General features: G+C 36.9%; 1 protein-coding gene and 1 non-coding gene across 5 annotated transcripts in view; one reads left to right on the plus strand and one right to left on the minus strand.

Moving 5' to 3' along the window:
- Positions 1–22,230, minus strand: part of Cdca2 (cell division cycle associated 2) — a 57,013-nt gene that overhangs the window by 22,988 nt on the left and 11,795 nt on the right. For 3 of the 4 annotated variants that reach the window (XM_021719863.3, XM_040292772.2, XM_040292761.2), the window contains exons 5-11: positions 20,376–20,526; positions 18,304–18,500; positions 16,452–16,536; positions 5,924–6,180; positions 3,083–3,167; positions 2,097–2,341; positions 115–181 (exon numbers count right to left, since the gene is read on the minus strand). In XM_021719863.3, the coding sequence (XP_021575538.2) occupies positions 115–181; positions 2,097–2,341; positions 3,083–3,167; positions 5,924–6,180; positions 16,452–16,536; positions 18,304–18,500; positions 20,376–20,526 (1,087 nt within the window). The remainder of the gene's footprint in view (positions 1–114; positions 182–2,096; positions 2,342–3,082; positions 3,168–5,923; positions 6,181–16,451; positions 16,537–18,303; positions 18,501–20,375; positions 20,527–22,230) is intronic. The other variant, XM_040292735.2, reaches the window with a different exon arrangement.
- Positions 19,583–19,689, plus strand: LOC120884413 (U6 spliceosomal RNA). The gene has a single exon (XR_005726851.1). It is a non-coding gene; the product is annotated as a U6 spliceosomal RNA (small nuclear RNA).

Raw genomic sequence — 22,230 nt, forward strand, 5'->3', positions numbered from 1 at the left:
TATAGGACTTAGAATGGAAAAGGATAGATAATCAACTTCCCATAAACTTTTTAAAACTACAGTGGTAGTTTTTTAAAACCAAGCATAAATTGCTGTAACAAATATAAGTCATACCTGAGAGATTCTCAGAAACGGAAGGATTCAGAACTCCAAATGATACCTGAAGTGGTTCTATGTTTTCCTAAACAAAGTGGGGGCAGGGAGGGGGGAGTGGTAGAAATTAGATATCTTTAAATTCAGTTAATATATAAATAATGTGCCTAAAAGAAAAATGTCTTATTTGGGTAAGAGGAATTGTAATAAGATTATAATAAGCAATAAGATTAAAGAGAAGTCAACGATATTAGATTTAAAAATACATGTTCTTTATAACACTGAACAATCATTTTTATAATGAAACCATGGTTAGTAATTATAATCCACCAAAATTTCTATTAAAAAGTGAAAGTTGCTTATGATTCATTGATAAGTTACTTTTTGGTTTATTAAAAATTTCACATGGGGCTGGGGAAGTGGCTCAAGCGGTAACGTGCTCGCCTGGCATGCGCGGGGTGCTGGGTTCCATCCTCAGCCACCACATAAAAATAAAGATGTTGTGTCCACTGAAAACTGAAAAATAAATATAAAAAAAAAACTCTCTCTCTCTCTCTCCTCTCAAAAAAAAAAAATTCACATCATTCCAAGCATGGTGAAGCCCTCATGTAACTCCAACTACTCAAGAGGTTGAGGCAGGAGATCTCAAATTTGAGGCGAGTTTGGAAAACTTAGAAAGACCTGTCTCAAAATTTAAAAAGGGCTGGGGATAGTACCTTATTGGCAAAGCACTAAATTTTATATGTAAAGGCCCTGGGTTCAATGCCCAGTACCATCAAAAAACAAACAAACAAACACAAAAACTTTTGTTTAAAGCTTGCAAAGTAAAAAAAAAAAAACCTAATAATAAATAAAATCTAACATTACAATATTATTCCTGGAACTTCAAGGATAAAGTGGCAATATAAACACATTAATTGCCACGGTGTTCACAGACCATGGACTTCATAGATAAAATTGGTCAATTTGAAGAAATATCCTTTTTTAAAATCAGCTTGCTCTAATTCTTTCTTTTTTCCTCAAAAATGAATGCTAGATTTTGTCAAATGTTTTTTCCGCATCTACTGAGATGATCATACATCTTTTCCTGTTTTGGTCAGCTTTTTCATTGCTGCAACCAAAAGACCTGATAAGAACAATTTCAGAGAAGGAAAAGGTTTATTTGGGGCTCAGTTTCAAAGATCTCAGGCTACAGAAAGTAGACTCCATTGTTTTGGGCCCAAGATGAGGCTGACCATCAGAGTGGAAAGGCACAGGGGAGGAAAGCAGCTCAGACAAGGCAACAAAGAAGCAGAGAGAAAGCCCTGTTCCTCAGGGACAAAATATATGCCCCAAAGGCATGCACCCAGAGACCTATCTCCTCCAGCCACACCCTGCTGGCCTACAGTTTAGTTTAAGGCTCTCATAACCCAGTCATTTCACCTCTAAACTTACTTGTATTATCTCATTTATGAGTTTTTGGGAATGTCTCATAATTAAACCATAACAATTCCATTATTTACCCTTTAATATTTGTTAAGATATAGAGCTGTCATTTCTTTTCTTCCTAATATTGGCAATTTTTCTTCCTTTTTTCATTAGCCTGATTAAAGGCTTACTAATTTTTTGCATGATTTTTTTTCAGTTTTAAAAATACAGGAATTTTTGCAGTGTTTTAATTTTTAAATGGTCTTCTTTCATATTCCAGTACCTATAAAATCTGAGTACATCTTATAATTCATGGTGTTTTTAATTTTCAGCACTTTCTCTTAGTGAGACATAAAACAATGGTACATCTTACAGCAGTTAAGTCCCATGAAATATGCTATGTACAAGGAATCATGGAAGTATTGTTTGTAAGAGGGCAAAACAGGAAAAAAAAAATCTACATAGAAACTAGATTTAAAAAAACAGTGGCACTTCATTTAGTCTACCTCATGATTCAAAGCATAGCTACTGCTCATACAAAACAGGTATGACCTGAAGAAAATCCAACAATCTTGTTCTGCACTCATCACACTTACAAGATTCTCCCCCTTGTCCTCAAAATTTGGTTGAGGCAATTGCTCAGGAACTGGTGATTGCTCAAGTAGCAGAGGACTAACACTACTCAAATCCTTTTGTCGGACAGGTGTTCCTCCTTTACGCAATGGAGTGTTTGCTGGCAAAGATTCATCAAACACTTCTGGGCTTAGATCCTCTCCAAAAGTAACTCTCTTCCTCTTCCTCACATTTAGAAAGGCCGGTGTTTTAAGACTTTCTTGATCTTCTACAAATAATAAATAGGAATATGTTAAAAAAGTAAGCCCTAATTCAAATTATTATTTAAATAAAAGATGGTTTATAAAGCAAATCCAAAATGGCAAAGAGAATATGGCACAGATTTTAAAGTATAATTTTGCATAAATATCTTAATAGTTTATAAAATTAAATATAAAGTTTTTGCTGGGCACAGTGGCATACGCTTGTAATCCCAGTGGCTCGGGATGCAAGAGGATTGCGAGGTGAAAGCCAGCCTTAGCAAGAGTGAGGCATTAAGCAACTCAGAGACTCTGTCTCTAAATAAAATGCAAAATTGGGCTGGGGATGTGGCTCAGTGGCCCTGAGTTCAATCCCCAGTAGCACCCCCCCAACACACACACACACATATACACATACATACACACATACACGTATATATAAAAGAACATACATATATATTCTTTATAATTCTGCCATTAAATAAAATGAACATAGGTGAAATAGACAAACATTTAAAAAAAATTCTTTTGCAGTGCTGGGGACAGAACCTAGGGCCTCCCCATATTGGGCCAGCTACTACTGAACTATACACTCAGCCTCAGACCAATTCTAAGGCTCTCCAAAGAAATTCAATCCCTCCCAAACATCTTTCATTCCTACATAATTTCAGGAACATCAAAGCATTAGTGGATCACTGAAAATGGGATATATTAGATTTTGTTAAGAAAAATGATGCCCTCAGGCTTAAAAGTAAATATAAATTTTTTACCTGCTTTTTGTTCTTCGCAACAGTTGGAAAGATTTGAGATTAAGCCTGGATCAATCAAATCATCACAGTGGTTGTCATGGTGATCCTAAACAAAAATGATAATCAATGAGTGATTCTCTATAAAGAAATGTACATGTAGTTATTAAGAATGGCAATTTTAGGGTACTGGGATTGTGGTTCAGTGGTAGAGTCCTCACCTAGCATAGGTGAGACACTGGGTTCGATCCTCAGCACCACATAAAGACAAATAAGTAAAATAAAGATTTTTTTAAAAAAAAAGAATGGCAATTTTGACGTGAGCAGTCATTGTAAAATTGACATAAAAATGTAATATTTGAGAATAAATTTAATCAACACAAGTAAGAACTGTACCCTTAAAATGATATAAAATTACTGAGGAAATAAATATATAAATTAAGAAAAAAGAATGTTAATTTTGAAGTTTTTCTGTCAAGGGCAGACAGTATAGTACTGAAGATTATCTTAATCTTCATAATTGTTCTAAAACATCATGATGTTAGATACAAAGGAAAAATGGGTTCTCTACATATTATTTTGGCACATGGTATTTTAAAGCCAAAATTTAAGAACAGAAATCCATAAGTGTGAGTTAAATCATTCCATCTTTAACCTAGAAAATAAAATTAAGGAAAATGTGAGTGGCTAGAATTATAGTGTGCTGCATCTGGTATAGGACGAGACAGAGTAGACAAAGAGTCCAAAGTGTTAAGAATTGCATTAAAACAACAAGAAGAAAAAAACAACTAAACAGGTAAATGAGTTAACCGATGTGTTTATCTTTAAACATGAGAATTGCACCTTCCATAAATGCTCAAATTTCTTGCCTTCATTACACGAAAGAAGGCAGCTTTTGTCCATGTTTATCCAAATGAAGATTACAGAGAGGCAAGTTGTAAAGGAGGATATTGTGAACTCTGCAGAAAGACAAGGGGAACACAGGGCTCCTGGACTTTCTAGGATAGAGAGTTCAGCCTGTGGACTGGATCAAAGTCCCCTCTGAGTCACCACCTACTTGTATAGCCTCAACCCACTCACTGTTCTTAAGAGCTTTTCCTTTTCTCCACTATATCCATCCCAAGAACAGCACGTGCCAAGAATAATTCTGCCCCAGATGAACCTCCTTAAACCTGCTATGTCTCAAATCAGTTCTCTTTCCTGACCAGGCAAATGTACATAACAAAACTGTGAAGAAAGTTAACATACACACAAAATTCATGGTTACCTTTAGATTTATTTTTAATTAAAACAACCATAAAAGTTAGCAAATAACTTGAATTTTGTAGGCCAAGCAACTTGGGCCAACTTAGTAAAAAGATCCTCTACACAATCATGCCTTCCTATCATCCTAGTGGCAGGACCTGATGTTCATTATATAATATTTTTAAAAACACGCCATTAAGGCGTTATTTGAGAAGTTAAGCTAAAGATATAAATAAACAGTGCTGTACTAGAGATCTAAATCAGTTCTTCAATCAAAAAGATGATAAAACACTTAAAATAGCAACTGACCATGAAGACGAAAGGTAATCACTTCATTTTGGCTTTAAAAATAAATCTGTCAGCATAGCTGTGTGTTAAAATGCATGTGCATCGGAAAAAAATATTTGTATTTCTGATGTGCCAGGCACTGGTGCTAACTTAATATCAGCATCAATATATTATAAATATAATTATCAATATACTGAATGCTAAAATTACCAGATACGGGAATTACTAATATCCTTTATAGGTAGAAAACCAGGACAAGAAAAGGTTAAATGATTTGCTCAGTTATTACATTTCTGAGTTTGAATTTGACAACAGACACTGACTCCTGAGCCTCCATGAGCAACCTGACACAGATTTTAACATCATTCTTACCTGGGTTCACTGAACAACCCTTAAGCCTAACCTACATGCCAAATGGGGCTCACACCTGTCCTGGAGTGTACCACTATAAAGATACCAGAACTGTCCAGAGACACTCCTCAATGAATGCCACCTATTTCCCACCAGCTTCCTCTTTTCTCATATCAACTAAGCTTAGAGAAAAAAGTTTGAGATTAAAACACCCATGAATCACCTGGGTTTCTTGACTAAAGAGAGGGTCTAATGTAGGACCCGAGATAGTGCATTTCCTCAAGCTCCAAGGTGACAGTGCAAGGATCTGGGTTCTAGAAATTATCATATGAATATCTATGGAGATATGTATAGAAACATTCACTGCAGTACTTTATGTAATAAAGAAATACTGAACCAAAAAAAGAAAAAGAAAAAAGGAAAAAGTTTGTGTCAGATCAGGCGGGGGAGGCTTTACTGAGATATCACTCTCAGGGGGAACTCGATCAGACCCACAGAGGGGACAGGAGAAGGGTCTGAGGAGAAACCACTCGGAAGTTTGACGGGACTGGACTTTTATGGGGCTTACAGCAGGAAGGGAAGGGCTTGGGACAGGAAAAGGTGTTTCTAGGGTCCCTTGCTCCCTTGAAGTTGGTCAGGGGAGTTGGCTGAACTCCAGGATTGGCCACGGGGGTCCTGTGGATTGACAGGTGTTAGTCAGGAGATCTGGCTGATTGACAGGCGTTTCCGCCTGCATCTGATTGATGTTCTTTTCCAGCGTGGGCTGCTTTGTTCTAAGTTGCCACTAAGTCGCCACCACTGACCTAACAGTTTGGTTGTAAGATTTATTTTTTAAGACCAAATATTTTGGATAGATAGGTAACAGACTGACACACGACATTTCCTTTTACATTAGTATGATACATGACATTTCAGAGGTATTGCTTTGAAGAAAAATGAATTCTTATTCATTTGCTATAGGAAATATGATTCTCTTCTTACCTGTAAGTTCTCTGCAAAAAGGTTGCCAGAAGGTTTCTTCAATACAGAACGAAGTACAAAGGAGTCAGTGGATGGAATGTCCCTCTCACACACAGTGGTAGCTGATGACTTGGCCTCAGGGACTGTGTCTGAGCTTGCCCCTGCTGTCAGTATGTCAATTAAAACAGCATCACTTGATTCTGTGCCCTCTACATAATCAGGAACCTTGCATTCTTCAAGATGAACATGTGATTGTGAGATGTCCAAATCTCCTTGTTCTAGACCAAAAATATTTGATGTATTGCAAAGACAATAGCATGCTATGAAGAAATTCAAACCTTATACATCCTGTTCAGGGAGGAGCATCTGGGATTTAATTTGAACTTATAAAAAGAAGACAGAGAAGTGGCCATCAGTCAGTTTGTAATTCAAAACTGATGAATAAGGGGAAAAAAGCAAGCAAGAGATGTTGGCCACCATAGAAATCCAGGTCAGCGGCTGGAAAACAGCACCACAAATGAGCCATACACTGCTAGTCTACCTCGGCTCATAATACCTATTACCTGCATTATAAAACTAACCTAAGCAAACCATTGAGTAATGAGCAATTTTACTGCTGAAAATCAGAGGCAATATGCAAGAGAGGTGGAAATGAGAAGCAGGTAAGGTTATCAAACCAAACCAAGTCAATGTGTCACATCTGTGGATTCTGCATTGGTAAGTGCAAGGACCCAGGTGAATTTTATTCTAGTTACTTACATGTAAGAATTCTCCTATAAAGGAAAAATCTGAGATGTATTTACACAAAAAAATTATTTTTCTTTATGAGAAATAAATTATAGGTTAAAAAAAAAAGGCAGGAGGGAAAGACTTGGAAGCACGAAGGGAAAGAGAAAGAGTGTGAAGTGACTAACAGCAAGGTCAGACAGGCAGTGCTGCGAGACACATGAGGCTACCAGCAGCATAATTATTCTGAATTTCTGCAGCGGTACAGAAGGGGCAGAGACTGACTGTACTGAAGGCAGAGATCAAAGGTATGCAGGCCTCCTGTCCAGGTGCCCCCTTAACAAAGGACTTTCAATTCCATTTTACAGGATTGTTTTACTCTTCCTGGAGGCACACTGTCTGAAACTTGACCTCTTGGGAAGCCACCAAACAGCCAGACAGTGTAACTCATAATAAGGTCCCACTGCAATAGTAGACCCACTTTTCCCTGTCGCACTGAAGAACTTTTGGGCAACTTACTGGGATGCTCAAGTGAAATTTTGATACTCATCAAGTGTCAGACAGAAGGTAGAGTAAGGTGACTGGTAAAATGATGATTTTTATTATCTATACTATTTATAAATATTATAAAACTATTTATAAGTATTATTAAGGACTATGTCACTCCTAAGCAAAGTCACATGACAATAAAGCAAAGAGAACTGGTCAGGAAGCAAGAGGGCCTTATGTCATCATAGTGACAAGCTCATAAGCTGGCTGCTGTGAAGGGTCACAGCCAAGTTGGGAAGACGCATGGCATTTTTGCCAGAAGGGAGTGGTTGAGAGGTGACACCAGAGAGCCACTGAGATGATAATGGTTAAGTTAAGCTGCGTATTCAGTTGTATATAGACCCCTGCTGTCTGCCTCAGGCACCCGTTACTTTGGAGTTCTCACGGGATTCCTGGAAGTTTGTTGGTGAAGTTCTGGAGGAGGGATTTCCAGTTGGGGTTGGGGGTGTTCCTGGAAGGGCCCCTTGGGTCCCCCATCATGGGAGTTCGGGCAATAAAGGAGTTCCTGTTTGAATATACAAGTGCCTGTGCGGCAGGCTGCCCTTAGTGACCAGGCAGGCTTCCATCTATCCATCCATCTATCATGGGATTAAAATTAAAAGTCAGAGCACATGCTCTCTACAAAAAATGCTAAAGAAGTTCTTTTTAAGGGTAAGAGAAAATTCCAGAGAAAACTTAATCTTTAGGAAAGGATGAAGAAGAGCAGAAAAGGTATATACTAGGCAAATATAAAAGGCTAGCTCCCCTGTTATTTAAATACTTAAAACCAAAACTTGTAACAGCTATGGAGCTACAGTAAAGTATATGTATTATATGACACTTCCAGTACAAAGAACGAAGAAGGAGGGATCCAAGATGGTGAACTAGAGGGAGGCTGCATTCCTTGCTGCTGTTTGCCTACCTTTTGCCTGCTGCCTGCAGACTGTCCACATACAGGGCTCAATGCCTGTTGCTGCCTGGAAGTCCATTGTCAGGGAACCTGCAGGTTTGGTTACACACTGCTGCTACCATCTTGGGACACTAGCTAGGGCCTGGGAATCCAGGGCCAAAGGCTCTGCAGGTTTGCCACTGCCCCACCACCATCTGGGGGTGCGGCTGCCTCAGTCTGGGGACATCAGCCAAGACTTGGAGATATACTGTCAGGGTACATGCAGGTCTCCTTGCACCTGAGGTCTTCTTGCTAGGTGTGCTAGTGGCCGCCATCTGGCTGCCTCTTTGCATGGTTGCTCCTTTGTGTGAGCACACCCCTGGTAGTCTCTCTGCAAGCTGGAACATCATTGAGATCTTGGGAATGCAGCAGGGCACAGCCCGGGGAATCTGGAGCCCAGCTTCATCAGATTGCAGCTGAGACTATGTGGGCCAGCATGGGCCTGGCAAGCCCACGGAAAGTCAGAGACTAGGCCCAATTCCCGGGTTGGAGAAACTGGAGGAAACCGGGCTCTCTTGAGCTCAGTGTAAGGGAGAGAAGGGGCTGGTGACAACAAGTGGGAAGATGTAAAGAGGGGGAGAGCGCATCTTGCTCCCAGCTTGCCCAGCCAACCCGCTAAGCACCCACTGGACTGGAGCTACTATCAAACTTCAGACAACCCCATCTATCAGAAAAGAAAAGCTGAGAAAATTTTTAAAAGCCAACAAAAGCAATTGGTCAGTTTTCCATAGAGACTTTCCTCCCCTCCTCTCACATCTCTGAATCCAAATGTTTTTCATGTATCAGTTTATTGAGGAGTGGGATGTCTGAATAGGATATTACAGTGTGATTGTATATTCTTATATTTTTAAAAATATTTTTTAAATTTTATCTTTAGTTTTAGGTGGACACCATATCTTTATTTTATTTTTATGTGGTGCTAAGGATCAATTCCAGTGCCCCATGCATGCTAGGCGAGCACTCTACCACTGAGCCACAACTCTAGCCCCTATTCTTATATTTTTACATTTTGTTTTTATTTGTATATATTTTCTCCCTCACTTATCTCACTAGATTTTTATTCTCACTTCTCTCATGTTAACAGCCAACCTCTGTTAATTCCTCCTTTGCTCTTACTATAACTTTTTATCTCTATTTTCTCCTCTTCTCCCTCATAAATATCACATCCTCTCTCTCATTTGTCCACCATTTGAAATCATAAACCCTTTTAGCAAACTTACTATTCATACTATAGACAATAACTGAACACATCATTTCTGTTTATTGCAACAAAACTGGAGATGCCAAAATAGGAGCTATTTAAGGTTGTATATTGTTTGCATTGGGTGCTGTTATTATTGGTCTCTCCCTTAAAAGTGGGGTACTGGAAGCCTTCAGAGACACTATAATTGGACTTCAGGGGAGAAACTGTACTGCCTCAGATCCATACTTCTAGATGGGAAAATGCACAAACAACGTGAAAAAACAAGGGAACAAAGTGCCTCAAACAAAAAGATGTTCCAACAATAGAATCCATAGACAACAGTATAAGAAATATCAGAGAAATTTAGAATGTACATAGTTAATTTAATCTGCAAAGTAAAGGATAGTATAAGGAGTGAAATCAAAGAGAAAATACTGGAAGTGAAAGATCACTTCAATAGAGTAAGAGATTGGGGGGGGGGACGGGGAAACAAGCTGAAATCCTCAAAATAAAGGAATCAATAAATCAAATAATAAATTCAATAGAAAGCATCACGAACACACTAGACCACTTAGAAGACAGAATCTCAGGCAATGAAGACAAAATATATTCTTGAAAATAAAGTTGACCATTCCATAAAGATGGCAAGAAACCATGAACAGAACGTCCAAGAAACATGTGATAACAGGAAAAGTCCAAACTTAAGATTTATTGGAATAGACAAAGGCATGGAGATACAAACCAAAGTAATGCACAATCTTTTCAATGACATATCAGAAAATCTCCCAAATCTAAAGAATGAAATGGAAAATCAACTGTGAGAGGCTTACAGGACCCCAAATGTACAAAATTACAGCAGCCCTGCACCGAGGCACATTATAATGAGAATTACTAACACACAGAATAAGAACAGAATTTTAAAGGCTGTGAAGAAAATTAAATAAATAAATAAACCAATTTGGATATCAGCTAATTTCTCAACCCAGACCCTCAATGCCAGGAGGTCCTGGAATAACATATATAAATGGATATCAACCGAGAATTTTATATCCAGCAAAACTTAGCTTTAGACTTGAAGATCAAATAAAAACCTTCTGTAGTAAACAAGAAAATCAGCAAAGGCAAATTAAAAAAAAATAAACTAAAATGACCAGGAATTTAAAGCATATTTCCATAATAACCCTGAATGTTATGGCCTAAATTCATCAGCTGGCAGACTGGGATTAAAAAAAATAAAAGACCCAAAAATATGCTGTCTAAGAGAGACTCATCTCCTAGAAAAAAAGACATCCACATATGAAGGTGAAAGGATGATTAAAAAAAAAAAATACCACTCACGTGAACTGCGCAAACAAGTGGGGGTTTCCAACCTCATATCAGATAAAGTGAACTTCAAGCCAAAGTTAGTCAGAAGGGATAAAGAGGGACATTTCATACTGCTTAAGGGAATCATACATCAACAAGATACAACAATCGTATCCATGGCCCAAACAATGGAGCATCTATATACATCAAACAAACTCTTCTCGATTTCAAGAATCAAAGAGACCACAACACAATAATTCTGAGTGACTTTAACATACCTCTCTCACCACTGGATAGTTCGTCCAAACAAAAACTAAGCAAGGAATCTATAGAACTAAATAATACAATCAATAATTTAGACTTAACAGACATATAGAATATTTCATCCATCATTGAGCAAATTCACTTTCTTCTCAGCAGCACATGGATCCTTTTCCAAAAAATGGACCATAAGTTATGCCACAAAGCAACTCTTAGCATATACAAAAAATAGAAATACTACCCTACATTCTATCAGACTGTAATGGAATGAAACTAGAAATCAATGATAAAATAAAAAATAGAAGTTACTCCAACACTTGGAGACTTAATAACATGTTACTGTGTTGGGAGCCATTTTTGAAGGATGGGCAATGTTGGAATCATTAAGGAAGGGAAGCTGCTCTTCCAGGAACCACTGAGTGAAATTTCCCAGTTCCAGAAAGCCCAGATCACTGTGGCACTCTGACCTAGCTCACAGCTCCACGTTCAAACATTGGAGATGGCTGGAGAATTCCTGTGGTCCTGGGCTTTTCTTAGTTAGTAGGCTTTGATGGCTTCTTCTATCCCACTGCTCAAAACTGTTCTGTTTAAATTGTGTATGTCCTCTTGCATTCAGTTCGGGTAGTTCATATGGGTCTAGAAATTTGTGGATATCTTTGAGATCTTCTATTTTATTGGAGTATAAATTTCCAAAATAGTGTCTAATTACCTTCTGTATTTCAGTAGTATCCATCATGATATTTTCTTTTTTATCATGGATTTTAGTAATTTGGGTGTTCTTTCTCTTCATTAGTGTAACTAAGGGTTTCTCAGTTCTACAAGACTTTCAAAGAATTAACACCAATATTCCTCAAAGTATTCCATGAAATAGAAAAGGAGGGAATCCTTCCAAACTCATTTTATGAGGCTAATATCACCCTGATACCCAAACCAGACAAACTCACACGGGGGAAAAAAAAAAAAAATCAGACCAATATCCCTGATGAACATAGACGCAAAAATTCTCAATAAAATTCTGGCAAATCACTTACAAAAACATACTTAAAAGATAATGTATTATAATCAAGTGAGATTCATTCTAGAGATGCAAGGTTGGTTCAACATATAATAATCAATAAACCTAATTCATCACATCAAGAGACTTAAAGTGTTTGACAAAAAAAACACTAGAAAAACCAGGAATAGCAGGAACATATCTCAACACTGTAAATGCTATCTGTTCTAAGCCCAAGGCCAACATCATTGTAAATGGAAAAAAATTGAAAGCATTCCCTTTAAAAACTGGAACAAGGCAGGGATGCCCTCTTTCACCAATTCTATTCAGCATAGTCCTGGAAACTCTAGCCAGAGTAATTAGATGAAAGAAATTAAAGGGATACAACTAGGAAAAGAAGAAGTAAAACTGAGTTTGCTGCTGAGATGATTCTATATTTACAAGATCCAAAACATTCCACCAGAAAACTCCTAGAGCTAATAAATCAATTCAGCAAAGCAGCAGGATATAAAATCAATTCTCAGACATCAAATGCATTTCTATACATCAGTGATGAATCTACTTCAAGAGAAGTTAGGAAAAACTACACCCATTCACAATAGCAAAAAAAAAAAAAAAAAAAAAAGAAAGAAAGAAAATACTTGGGACTAAATCTAACAATAAAGGAAAAAGACCCCTATAACAAAAACTACAGAACACTAAAGAATTTGAAGAAGACTTTAGAATATGGAAAGATCTCACATGTTCTTGGATTAATATTGTCAAAATGGCCATACTACCAATCTATGAAATGGCTTTATATAAATTTAATGCAATTCAATTAAAATCCCAATAGCATTCCTCATAGAAATAGAAAAAACAATCATGAAATTTATTTGGAAAAAGAAGAGACCCAGAATAGCCAAAGCAATCCTTAGCAAGAAGAGTGAAGGAGGAGGCATCACAATATCAGACCTTATAAACTGTACTACAGAGCGATAGTAACAAAAACAGCATGGTATTGGCACCAAAATAGACATGTAGACCAATGGTACACACAGAAAACACAGAGATAAACCCACATGAATAAAGTTATCTCCTACTAGACAAAGGCACCAAAAACATACATTGGAGAAAAGATAGCCTATTCAACAAATGGTGCTGGCAAAATTGGAAATCCATATGTAGCAAAATGAAATTAATTACCTATTTCTCACCCTGCACAAAAATCAACTCAAAGTGGATCAAAGACTTGGGCACTAGAACAGAAACCCTGTGCCTAATAGAGGAAAAATTAGGACCAGATCTCTACCATGTCAGCTTAGAAACTAACTTCCTTAACCAGACTCCTAAAGCACAAGAAATAAAATCAAGAATCAATGAATGGAATGGATTCAAATTAAAAAGATTTTTCTCAGTAAAGGAAACAAATAATGTGAGGAGAGAGCCTACAGATTGGGAGAAAATTTCTACCATATGCACCTCTGATTAAAGCATTAATCTCTAGGACGTATAAAGAAATCAAAACACTTAGCACCAAAAAACAAAACAAAACAAAAAAACAACAAGTAGCCCCCATCAATAAATTGGTTAATAACCCAATCAATAAATTTCTTCCGTGAAGAAGAAATATAATCAATCAACGAACATGTAAAAAAATGTTCTTCATCTCTAGCGATTAGAGAAATGCAAATTAAAACTACTCTAAGATTTCATCTCACTCTAGTCAATTAATAGTCAATGACAATTATCAAGAAGACAAGTAACAATAAATGTTGGCAAGAATGTGGGAGGAAAGGTGTACTCATACATTGCTGGGGGGACTGCAAATTGGTGCAAGGACTCTAGAAGGCAGTATGGAGATTCCTCAGAAAACTTAGACTGGAACCACTGTAAGGATTCTGGATGTGGAAATGTTTAAGACAGTGTTCACTCCTGGCGGGTAACAGGTGCTCTGTTTTCCACACTTAGAATATTCAGCAGTTTTTCCCTGGAACTAGTATAACTAATACATGTGCATTGCCTAGCTGCTATGGTAACATCCTTCATGAGGAGGCTCTGGCTAGAGTCTTATCAGCCTTGACCTTGCTCTCAGACACTCAGCTCCTGAGAATAAAGGAATTCTCTTGTTAGTCAACTACAATGTTTCACTGAGCCTAAACCTGCCCACCTAAGAATAACTTTATCCAATGGACTTTCTTGAGAGCTTCACAAAGCTCCTAACATTGCACATTGCAACTTAGTACATAACTGAGGAATAAACAGCATAATGTTGCTAGGTCTGCAACCTGCCTAGTGATTCAATGAACAATATGTACCAAGGATGCCAATGACCTAAGGTAATCTATTGATATAAATAAAGCTAGCAGCTCAGGCAAGCAGCTTTTGCTTTGCCTCTGCACCTTGCTTCTGTCTCCTTTTGTTTTCCTTACAAACTACCATTTGACCCAGCTATCCCATTACTCGGTTTTTACCCATAGGACTTAAAATCAGCACACTACAGTGACACAGCCACATCCATGCTTATAAAGCGGCTCAATTTATGATAGCCAAACTATGGCACCAACCTAGATGACCTTCAACAGATGAATGGATAAAGAAAATGTGGTACATATACACAACGGAATACTACTCAGCCTTAGAGAAGAATGAAATTATGGTGTTTGCAGATAAATGAATGGAGCTAGAGATTATCATGCTAAAGCAAAATAAGCCAAACCCAAAAAAACCAAAGGCCAAATGTTTTCTCTGATAAGCAGATGCTAATCCATATTGGGGGTGGATGGGTGGCTAAAAATGAAGGAACTCTGGATTGTGTAGAGGGGAGCGAGGGGAGAGGAAGTGAGAATGGGAAGAACAGGGGAGTGAGACGGACATCATTATCCTACACACATGTATGATTACCCTACTGGTGTGACTTTACACCATATTCAGCAAAAGGGAGAAGTTGCTCTCTATTTGTATACAATGTATCAGAATACATTCTACTGTTATATATAACTAATTAGAACAAATTCTAAAAAAACAACTACACACACACACACACACACACACACACACACACACACACACGACAGTTTAGATTTATGATTTAATTATCATTGCTCTCCCAACTGGATGATTCCTGCTGGTTAAAGAAAGATGAATCAATCATTGACTCATTGATTCTCAACCTGTACCCGCTGCTCTGGCCCCCCAACAAATTTACCAGCCTTCTCTCCTGCAAAATAGAAAATCTAGTTTTACAAACAAGGAAATATGAATCACTGTAACAAAAGTGAAGGATACAGTCAGTCCAGAAAAGATCATTTGTGTGTCAATCATTTGTGAACCTTGAGATTCACTTGTTGAAGAGAACTTTGCTGACTATACAGATTCTCAGAGATAATATGAATTGGTAAGACTTAATAGTGCAGAGGTTTCTCAAGCTGGAAAGATGCAAAGTCTTGGTGTGTCCTCGAGTGCAACTTTCTTTTCATGCTCAGGACAGTCCTTTCCCATAGTCCCTGCTTGCAAAAAAGTTAACACTGACCATGACCATTATTTGATGTGTGTATTACCCAGTGTTTTATCTTATTTGCCTGGACAAGACTTGGGAAAGCACTTAGCCTGAAAACTAAATTAATATATTTAAGAATTGATTAGTGAAGCAGCCATGGAATGGGGACATGTTAATATTTTAATAGGGGTGAAAACACTGGCCTTCACGAAGAGCTTCACTTATTGACCCCTCTGGCTTCATTTTATTCAAAGTAGTAAATAACATACCTTCCATTAATCAAAAATAAATAATTTTTTTAAAAAAGAACTAAAAAGCCATGGATAGGAATCAAGCTGTACAACTGGTAAATTTCTATATTCTATGTGAAGTTGTACAATATTAATTGTAAGAAGACTGTGAGAAGCAAAAAATGTTATGTTATAGTCCTAGAACAATAATAAAAAAGGATGCAACCTAGGTAAAAGGCAATAAATTAAAATGGAATTCTAAAGTCAAAGTCAAATAAACCTAAAGGTGGCAGAACAGAGAGGAACAAAAAAGTAGAAAATATATGATAAAATAGTGGATATAAATATATACTGCAACTAAATGGTGAAAATTATCAGAATGAATAAAAAAGCAAGATACAACTATGTCCCACTGGAATTTTACTTTTAAAAAACAAAAACAAATAAAAAACAGGCAGGCAAGCCTGAAACTGTGGTAGCAACTCTCACTGAATATGAGAAAACGAATTTTGGGAAAGGATAAATAACTTCTGCATCCTATGAAGACATTTTGTATCCTTAAAAAGAGAAATAAGTAGCAAAATTTACATATAGTGCTACTCTCACAAAACAGACTTAATATATTAGTAGGCCCTACTCTTTATACTACATTCTATTAGCTTGGAAATACTTGACCAATTAAGACAGCAGTTTAAAAAATAAACTGCTCATATTCCAATAATTCCAACACATTCCTACTAGTTTGAGAGCTCCTAAAAAGTATGAAATCATGAAAGCTCCTAAAAAGTATGGAATCATGTTAGTCTTCTGAAGTTTTAGTGTATAAGTACATAAATAAAACATATCCATGGAATGGGGTAACCAGCAAAAATACTAAAGAAAATTCCCTACTTACCGTTTGAAGCCTCTGGGCCCACTAAACAGGTAGAAGATGCTTTTGCTATATATCCAGGCTGGGTTAAACCAAGTTCAGATGATTTCTTGGAGAAAACAGGTAAAAAGTAAAGAAGCATTATATTTTATTACGTGTAGTATAACTGAAACTTGATGCAGATTTTAGTAGGCATCATGGATTACCTGGAAATTTGGTGTTCAGTCACCTTATTATCTAACAAACAAACTCAAAGTGAACAGGAATCTATCAGAGGAGTATTTATCTTAATTGTATCCTAAACATCTCACAAAATAAATTTTCAATCCCCTAGAAAAAGTTTAAAGAACATATTTATGTTGCTACCTTCAAAGAGGAATGTCTTATTGAAATTGCTACCTTCAAAGAGGAATGTCTTAAAGTGTTATGTAATAATCAAATACCAAAAGATAAACAGCTAGAATGAAAGAAACATTAATGGCTAGGACAGAATATATATTCATACTAATTCAGAAACCATTTCTATATTGTGGTAAATATCCAATGAATCAAAGTTCTGATAAGAAAAAATCATTATGGCCTCTGTCATATCATGTAACTCTAGCCAGAATAAAGCAGAGTGAGCAAAGATTATGGACAACTCTGGGACACAAATGAAACCTATTAGAAATTGAAGAATCTCTAGTGAGTATGAGAGATATATTATACCTGTTATTTACAAATCTAAGTGACAGGGAAGGTGCAGAAAAAAGTTCCGGCTGTTTAACAGTTAGATGCCCCTCTCTCAAAGCAAATGAGAACCTACTGAATCACACCAGAACAAGGAATGTAAAGCAAGAAAAGCTACGACACTGGCTCCCTGTTCCCTCTTGCATAACGGTCAGCAGATCTTCAAGAGTATGATTTTTCTCCTGTTTTAGTAAAATTCATATTGGTTATTGTTCTTGGAGAATTCTACTAGCTAGGTAAGTAGAATTCTCTAGGTAAGTAGCTAGGTAAGCCACAAAAGTCCCTGATGTACTTGAAACAAGGAGGAATTGCTAAAGGGCACCTAGATTCCCAGCCAGTATTAACCCAGTCAGGCGCAACAAGTGCAAGACCTTAGACCTAAGCAGCAACTCCCAGAGATCACCCTACATGCAACTGCAATGTAATTGATGTTTAAATTATCTGTCCGTTTAGATTCTACTTTCCTCGACAATAAGCTGCTTGAAAGCAAGACTAAGACCATCAAACCATGACCATCTAGAATAACATATCATGCAGATGACACAGAACTTAAGCTTTTCATAAAGTCCTTTGTGGAAGATCAACATATCAATCAAAACTATTTCTAGCCAGGTCTTGGTGGTGCACATCTGTAATCCTAGTACCTCAGGAGGCTGAGGCAGGAAGATCACAGGTTCAGGGGCCACCTTTAGCAACTTAGTGAGGCCCAAGCAACTTAGATTAATCCTATATTAAAATAAAAAATAAAAAGGGCTCGGAAAACCACTCAGTAGTAGAGTGCCTCTGGATTCAAAGCCCAGCACTAAGAACAAAGCAAAACAACTCAAAACCCCACAAAACTGTTTTTAGTAAATGAAATTAGAAGTAACATGCTATATGTATGACCAATGTGATTCTGCAATCTATAGTCAGAAAAATGAGAAATTATACCCCAATTGATTCAAATGTATGAATTTCCAAGATCACTGTAATGTCATGTGTAGCTAAAAAAAAAGAAGTAACATGAAGGAAACACCAAACACAACTTAAAACCCTAGCATCTACATGTCACAAGAAAGCATTAACATTGAAATAAGGCCTTGACAGTCTTAAACCACCCAGGCAGGAAACCAGAGCTCCATTTGTGTGTGTAAAATAAATGAATTACCTCAGGAAGATCTACAGAAGCTTCATCAGCACACATGCCATCCACATCCATACTAAGGATCTGAAGATCCATCACTCCCCTTTCGACATTGCTGAGGTTGTCATCAGAGCTGCTCTGAAGGGATATTCTCCGACGTTTGCATGGTAACTTTTCAGAGAACCCAGATTGCTGACATTCACCAAGACCTTCCATGTTGGCTACGCACACAAAAGGAATCAACATTTTTTTCCTACACTATTTTAAAATTTTGTACACTATAAAAATTGGGGGAAAATTCAGTGTTTAAATTATCAATGAAAAGAAATAATTTTTTTTTACATCTTTAACTTTTTTACTAAAAAAGAAGATTGAGTTGACAGGCAAGGAAACATGACTACTAAAAAGATAATAAATTTAATTAGAATTATGGGATTTTTAGAATGATACACTAAAATACATGTGCATTTCTAATAGGGTGTCTCACTCTTTCTAAATTTACCTTTTATTTTGAACATTTTAAAGGATGTGGTTATGTTCTAATACTGCTGTGTTTTTATTGTGACTTTTGTGAAAAAATGCAACTGTAATGTGCCTCGGTTCTTTCTTGATACAAAAAAAGAAGCCCTAACCCTTGATAATTCAAAGTCAGCAGAATTATAATAATGATACAAATAAAATAAATTTTAAAATCCAGATAAAAATCCAAATAATAGATATTTTAGAAACTACAAATACAAATTAGGACATCTGAATGGGTCATGCAATGCAGAGGTGAATGAATCAGACATGTTGAGTTAATAGTAGACTGCACACAGAAAGTACTGAAATGTACTTGAAGATGGTTTAAGCAGTGTTATGGATTGTATGTGAGGTGTCCCCAAATGCTCATGTGAGAAAGCATGCTAGAAGGTTCAGAGGAGAAATGATTGTGATGAGAGCTTTAACCCAATCAGTGAATTAATCTCCTGATGGGACTAAGTGGTAACTGAAGGCAGGTAGGGTATGGCTAGAGGAGATGGGAACTAGGGCGTGGCTTTGGGGAATATATATTTTGTATCTGATGAGTCTCTCCCTGCTTCCTGATCATCATGTGCACTGCATCCCTCTGCCACATTCTTCCGCCACGATGTTCAGCCTCATCTCAAGCCCAGAGGAATGGAGTCAGCTATCTATGGACTAAGACCTCTGAAACTGTGAGCCCCCAAATAAACTTTTCCTCCTCTAAAATTATTCTTATCAGGTCTTTTAGTCACAGCAGCAAAAAAGCGGACTAAAACAAGAAGTCAAAAGAGAATCATTTGTGCTCGCTTCGGTAGCACATATACTAAAATTGGAACAATACAGAGAAGATTAGCATGGCCCCAGTGCAAGGATGACACACAAATTCATGAAGCATTCCATATTTTTAAATTCTAAAAAAAAAAAAAGTCTAATAAAGCAAAAAGCATATTTTCTTAAAAAAAATTAAAAATTAAAAAAAAAGAGAATCATTTGAAACCTAGACATGTGAAGTACTAAAGGAATAGTTATACTGATTGCAGTAAGTCCAAGATTTTGTCAAGTTCTGGTATTTCAAGTGCTTTGTATTTGGAAAAACAAAAAATGACTAAAAAATAACCAAATGAATTATAATTTAAGAGGTACAGCAAAGAACACAGCAGATCACTAAGATATCAGATTGGACATATATGTGGTTAACCTCACAGTTGGGTATTTGGTATTCACATAAATGTTTGCAAAACTAAAAGAATAATCCTATTAAAAAAATCAAGGTTTATAAACTCAAATTTGCCACATATCCTATTCTAAAGCTGATATGAGCTAATAAGCTCTATTTAAAACTTAAAACTCAATTGCAATGATGTGAAAATGAAGGTTCAGGAATGCTTGATATTAGATTTTTTTCAAAAGAAACCAGAAATCCAGATTTCTGTGTGATATGTCCCAATTTTAAATGTTAGGCTCCATTTAAAGATACAATGGAACTCTGCAAAGACTGTTTTCTCACAGTGAAAGTAAATCTTCTTTATATCTTAGAAACTTGTCTTTATCAACACAGAAGTCAGAATACAGAATGAATTCTTGATACTCACTCAAACCTGTTGTCTCAAATCCTCCTCTCACTCCTGAGAATTCTGGACAATCAATCATTTTCCCATCTTCCTTTATGGAGTGAAAAACTGTCTGGAAAGCAGATATCCGCTCTCTTAATGAGCTAACATTTTGATACAGTCCAGGGCTGCCCTGTTATAGTACAAAAACAGAGTATTATCAATCAAGCTTAGTTTATTCTAGGCCTATAATCACTGACTCTAAAACTAAATACACAAAGGCCTTTTGAAGATCAGACGTAAAGAATTGGTATAGCAAAGCTTCTTCCACCTGGAAGTCTGCATTTTCTATCTGAATATGTGGTATACTACAATCATTTTAATTTCCCCTCTGTTTTTCCCAGTTTTTAGCAAAACCTCAGGGAAGAGGAATAGCTAAGTGGTATGGATAGATGTGTAGCTATGTGCTAATACTGAGTAATGAGCCCATGAATCATGTTAAGAGAAGCTTGGAATAGGTGGAAATGCTTTAGAAAGGAGTCCAGATAAAATGCATTCCCAGTTATATGGGATTAACAACTCTTTAAAGGATTCCAAGGCCCTTAAGTGCTTTCTTTCACACCTTGGTACCCAATACAAAAACAATACAACAGAAAAACACCATACTGAATCCCAGAGATGGGGCAAGGAAGAAGGGGCTGGAGGGTCCTGCTTATTTGGAAATTTCATCAAAAGTTGTGCTAAAACTACAAGTCATCTGTGTGATGCCTTGTCACATGTTTCATCTCAGCACACCTTCAATCCAAGCTGGTCTCTTTACTCATCCTCAGTCTGCAAAAGTCCCCTGCCAAGGGAAGTCAGAACAAGCACAGAAGTTCCACACTGGCTCCTGACATCCCTCCTCATAGAGCCAAAGAGCTCTCCCTGGTTACCTTTTCCTGATCTTATGGAACTTAGGAACGAAAGCCAGACACTCACTTAACATACAAACCTAGATGGGGCATGCCCAGGAGCTCTCTGGAAACCCTTCTGACAGGGCGCCAAGCAAATACTAATAAAATGAATTTACACTAGCAGGTACAGAAGTGCCACATGACAGGTGATATAAAATTTAAGAGTTCTGTCAATATCAATAGTAAGTTAGTGGTAAGTTCTCTCTGCAGGATTTTTGGTGTTTTGTTTTTCCTTCCTTTATTACTTGGAGTAACATATTTCCACTGATAGGAGCTTGTAGCAATTCAAAAATTCACATCAAAATGCAAAAGTAAAAGAAAGACATTACCTTCCCTTAAGATATCATATGGAGGGAAATAAACAGTTAAAATCTTCAAGTCATGTTGGATGATCTGTTCATACATTTGATTCTATCCCTAGTACATTCATAAAGCAAGTCTATTACATAAAAGCAGAACATTTTAAATTCAAATACACTTGATGATGTAAACCTTTATGACATAAAGAACACATATTATTCAAAAAGTCTATGGGTCACTTGTCTCTAGGAGTGATGGGACAAGATTATCTCAATGGCATATGAATTGCTTTTAATGTGCTTTGTGTGTACTCATATTTGAACATGACAGGGTTGATGTAATGTTCTAGCAACTTGGAGCACTTTGAAATGCAGCTTAATAGAAACTAAGTTTTCCTACTTGCAATGTTGTTTTCCTGCTGGAGGAAGAGAACAAGGTTCATGTACTAAGTAAATGAAACAGTCAAACGTACAGCTTTTTGCACTTTTGTCTTCTCAATCATGTCAGTCAGCCAACATTCCTTTCTGTGAACCAGAACCTGTTCTAGGAGCTTAAGATGTGGGAGGAATTACGTTCCAGAGTGAAATTCTGAAAACATATTAAAGTAAGTTTGAGGACAAGAGATTTTGGAAAATATGAAATAT

This window comes from Ictidomys tridecemlineatus, chromosome 14 (assembly GCF_052094955.1).
Source record: "Ictidomys tridecemlineatus isolate mIctTri1 chromosome 14, mIctTri1.hap1, whole genome shotgun sequence".
Classification (NCBI taxonomy): domain Eukaryota; kingdom Metazoa; phylum Chordata; class Mammalia; order Rodentia; family Sciuridae; genus Ictidomys; species Ictidomys tridecemlineatus.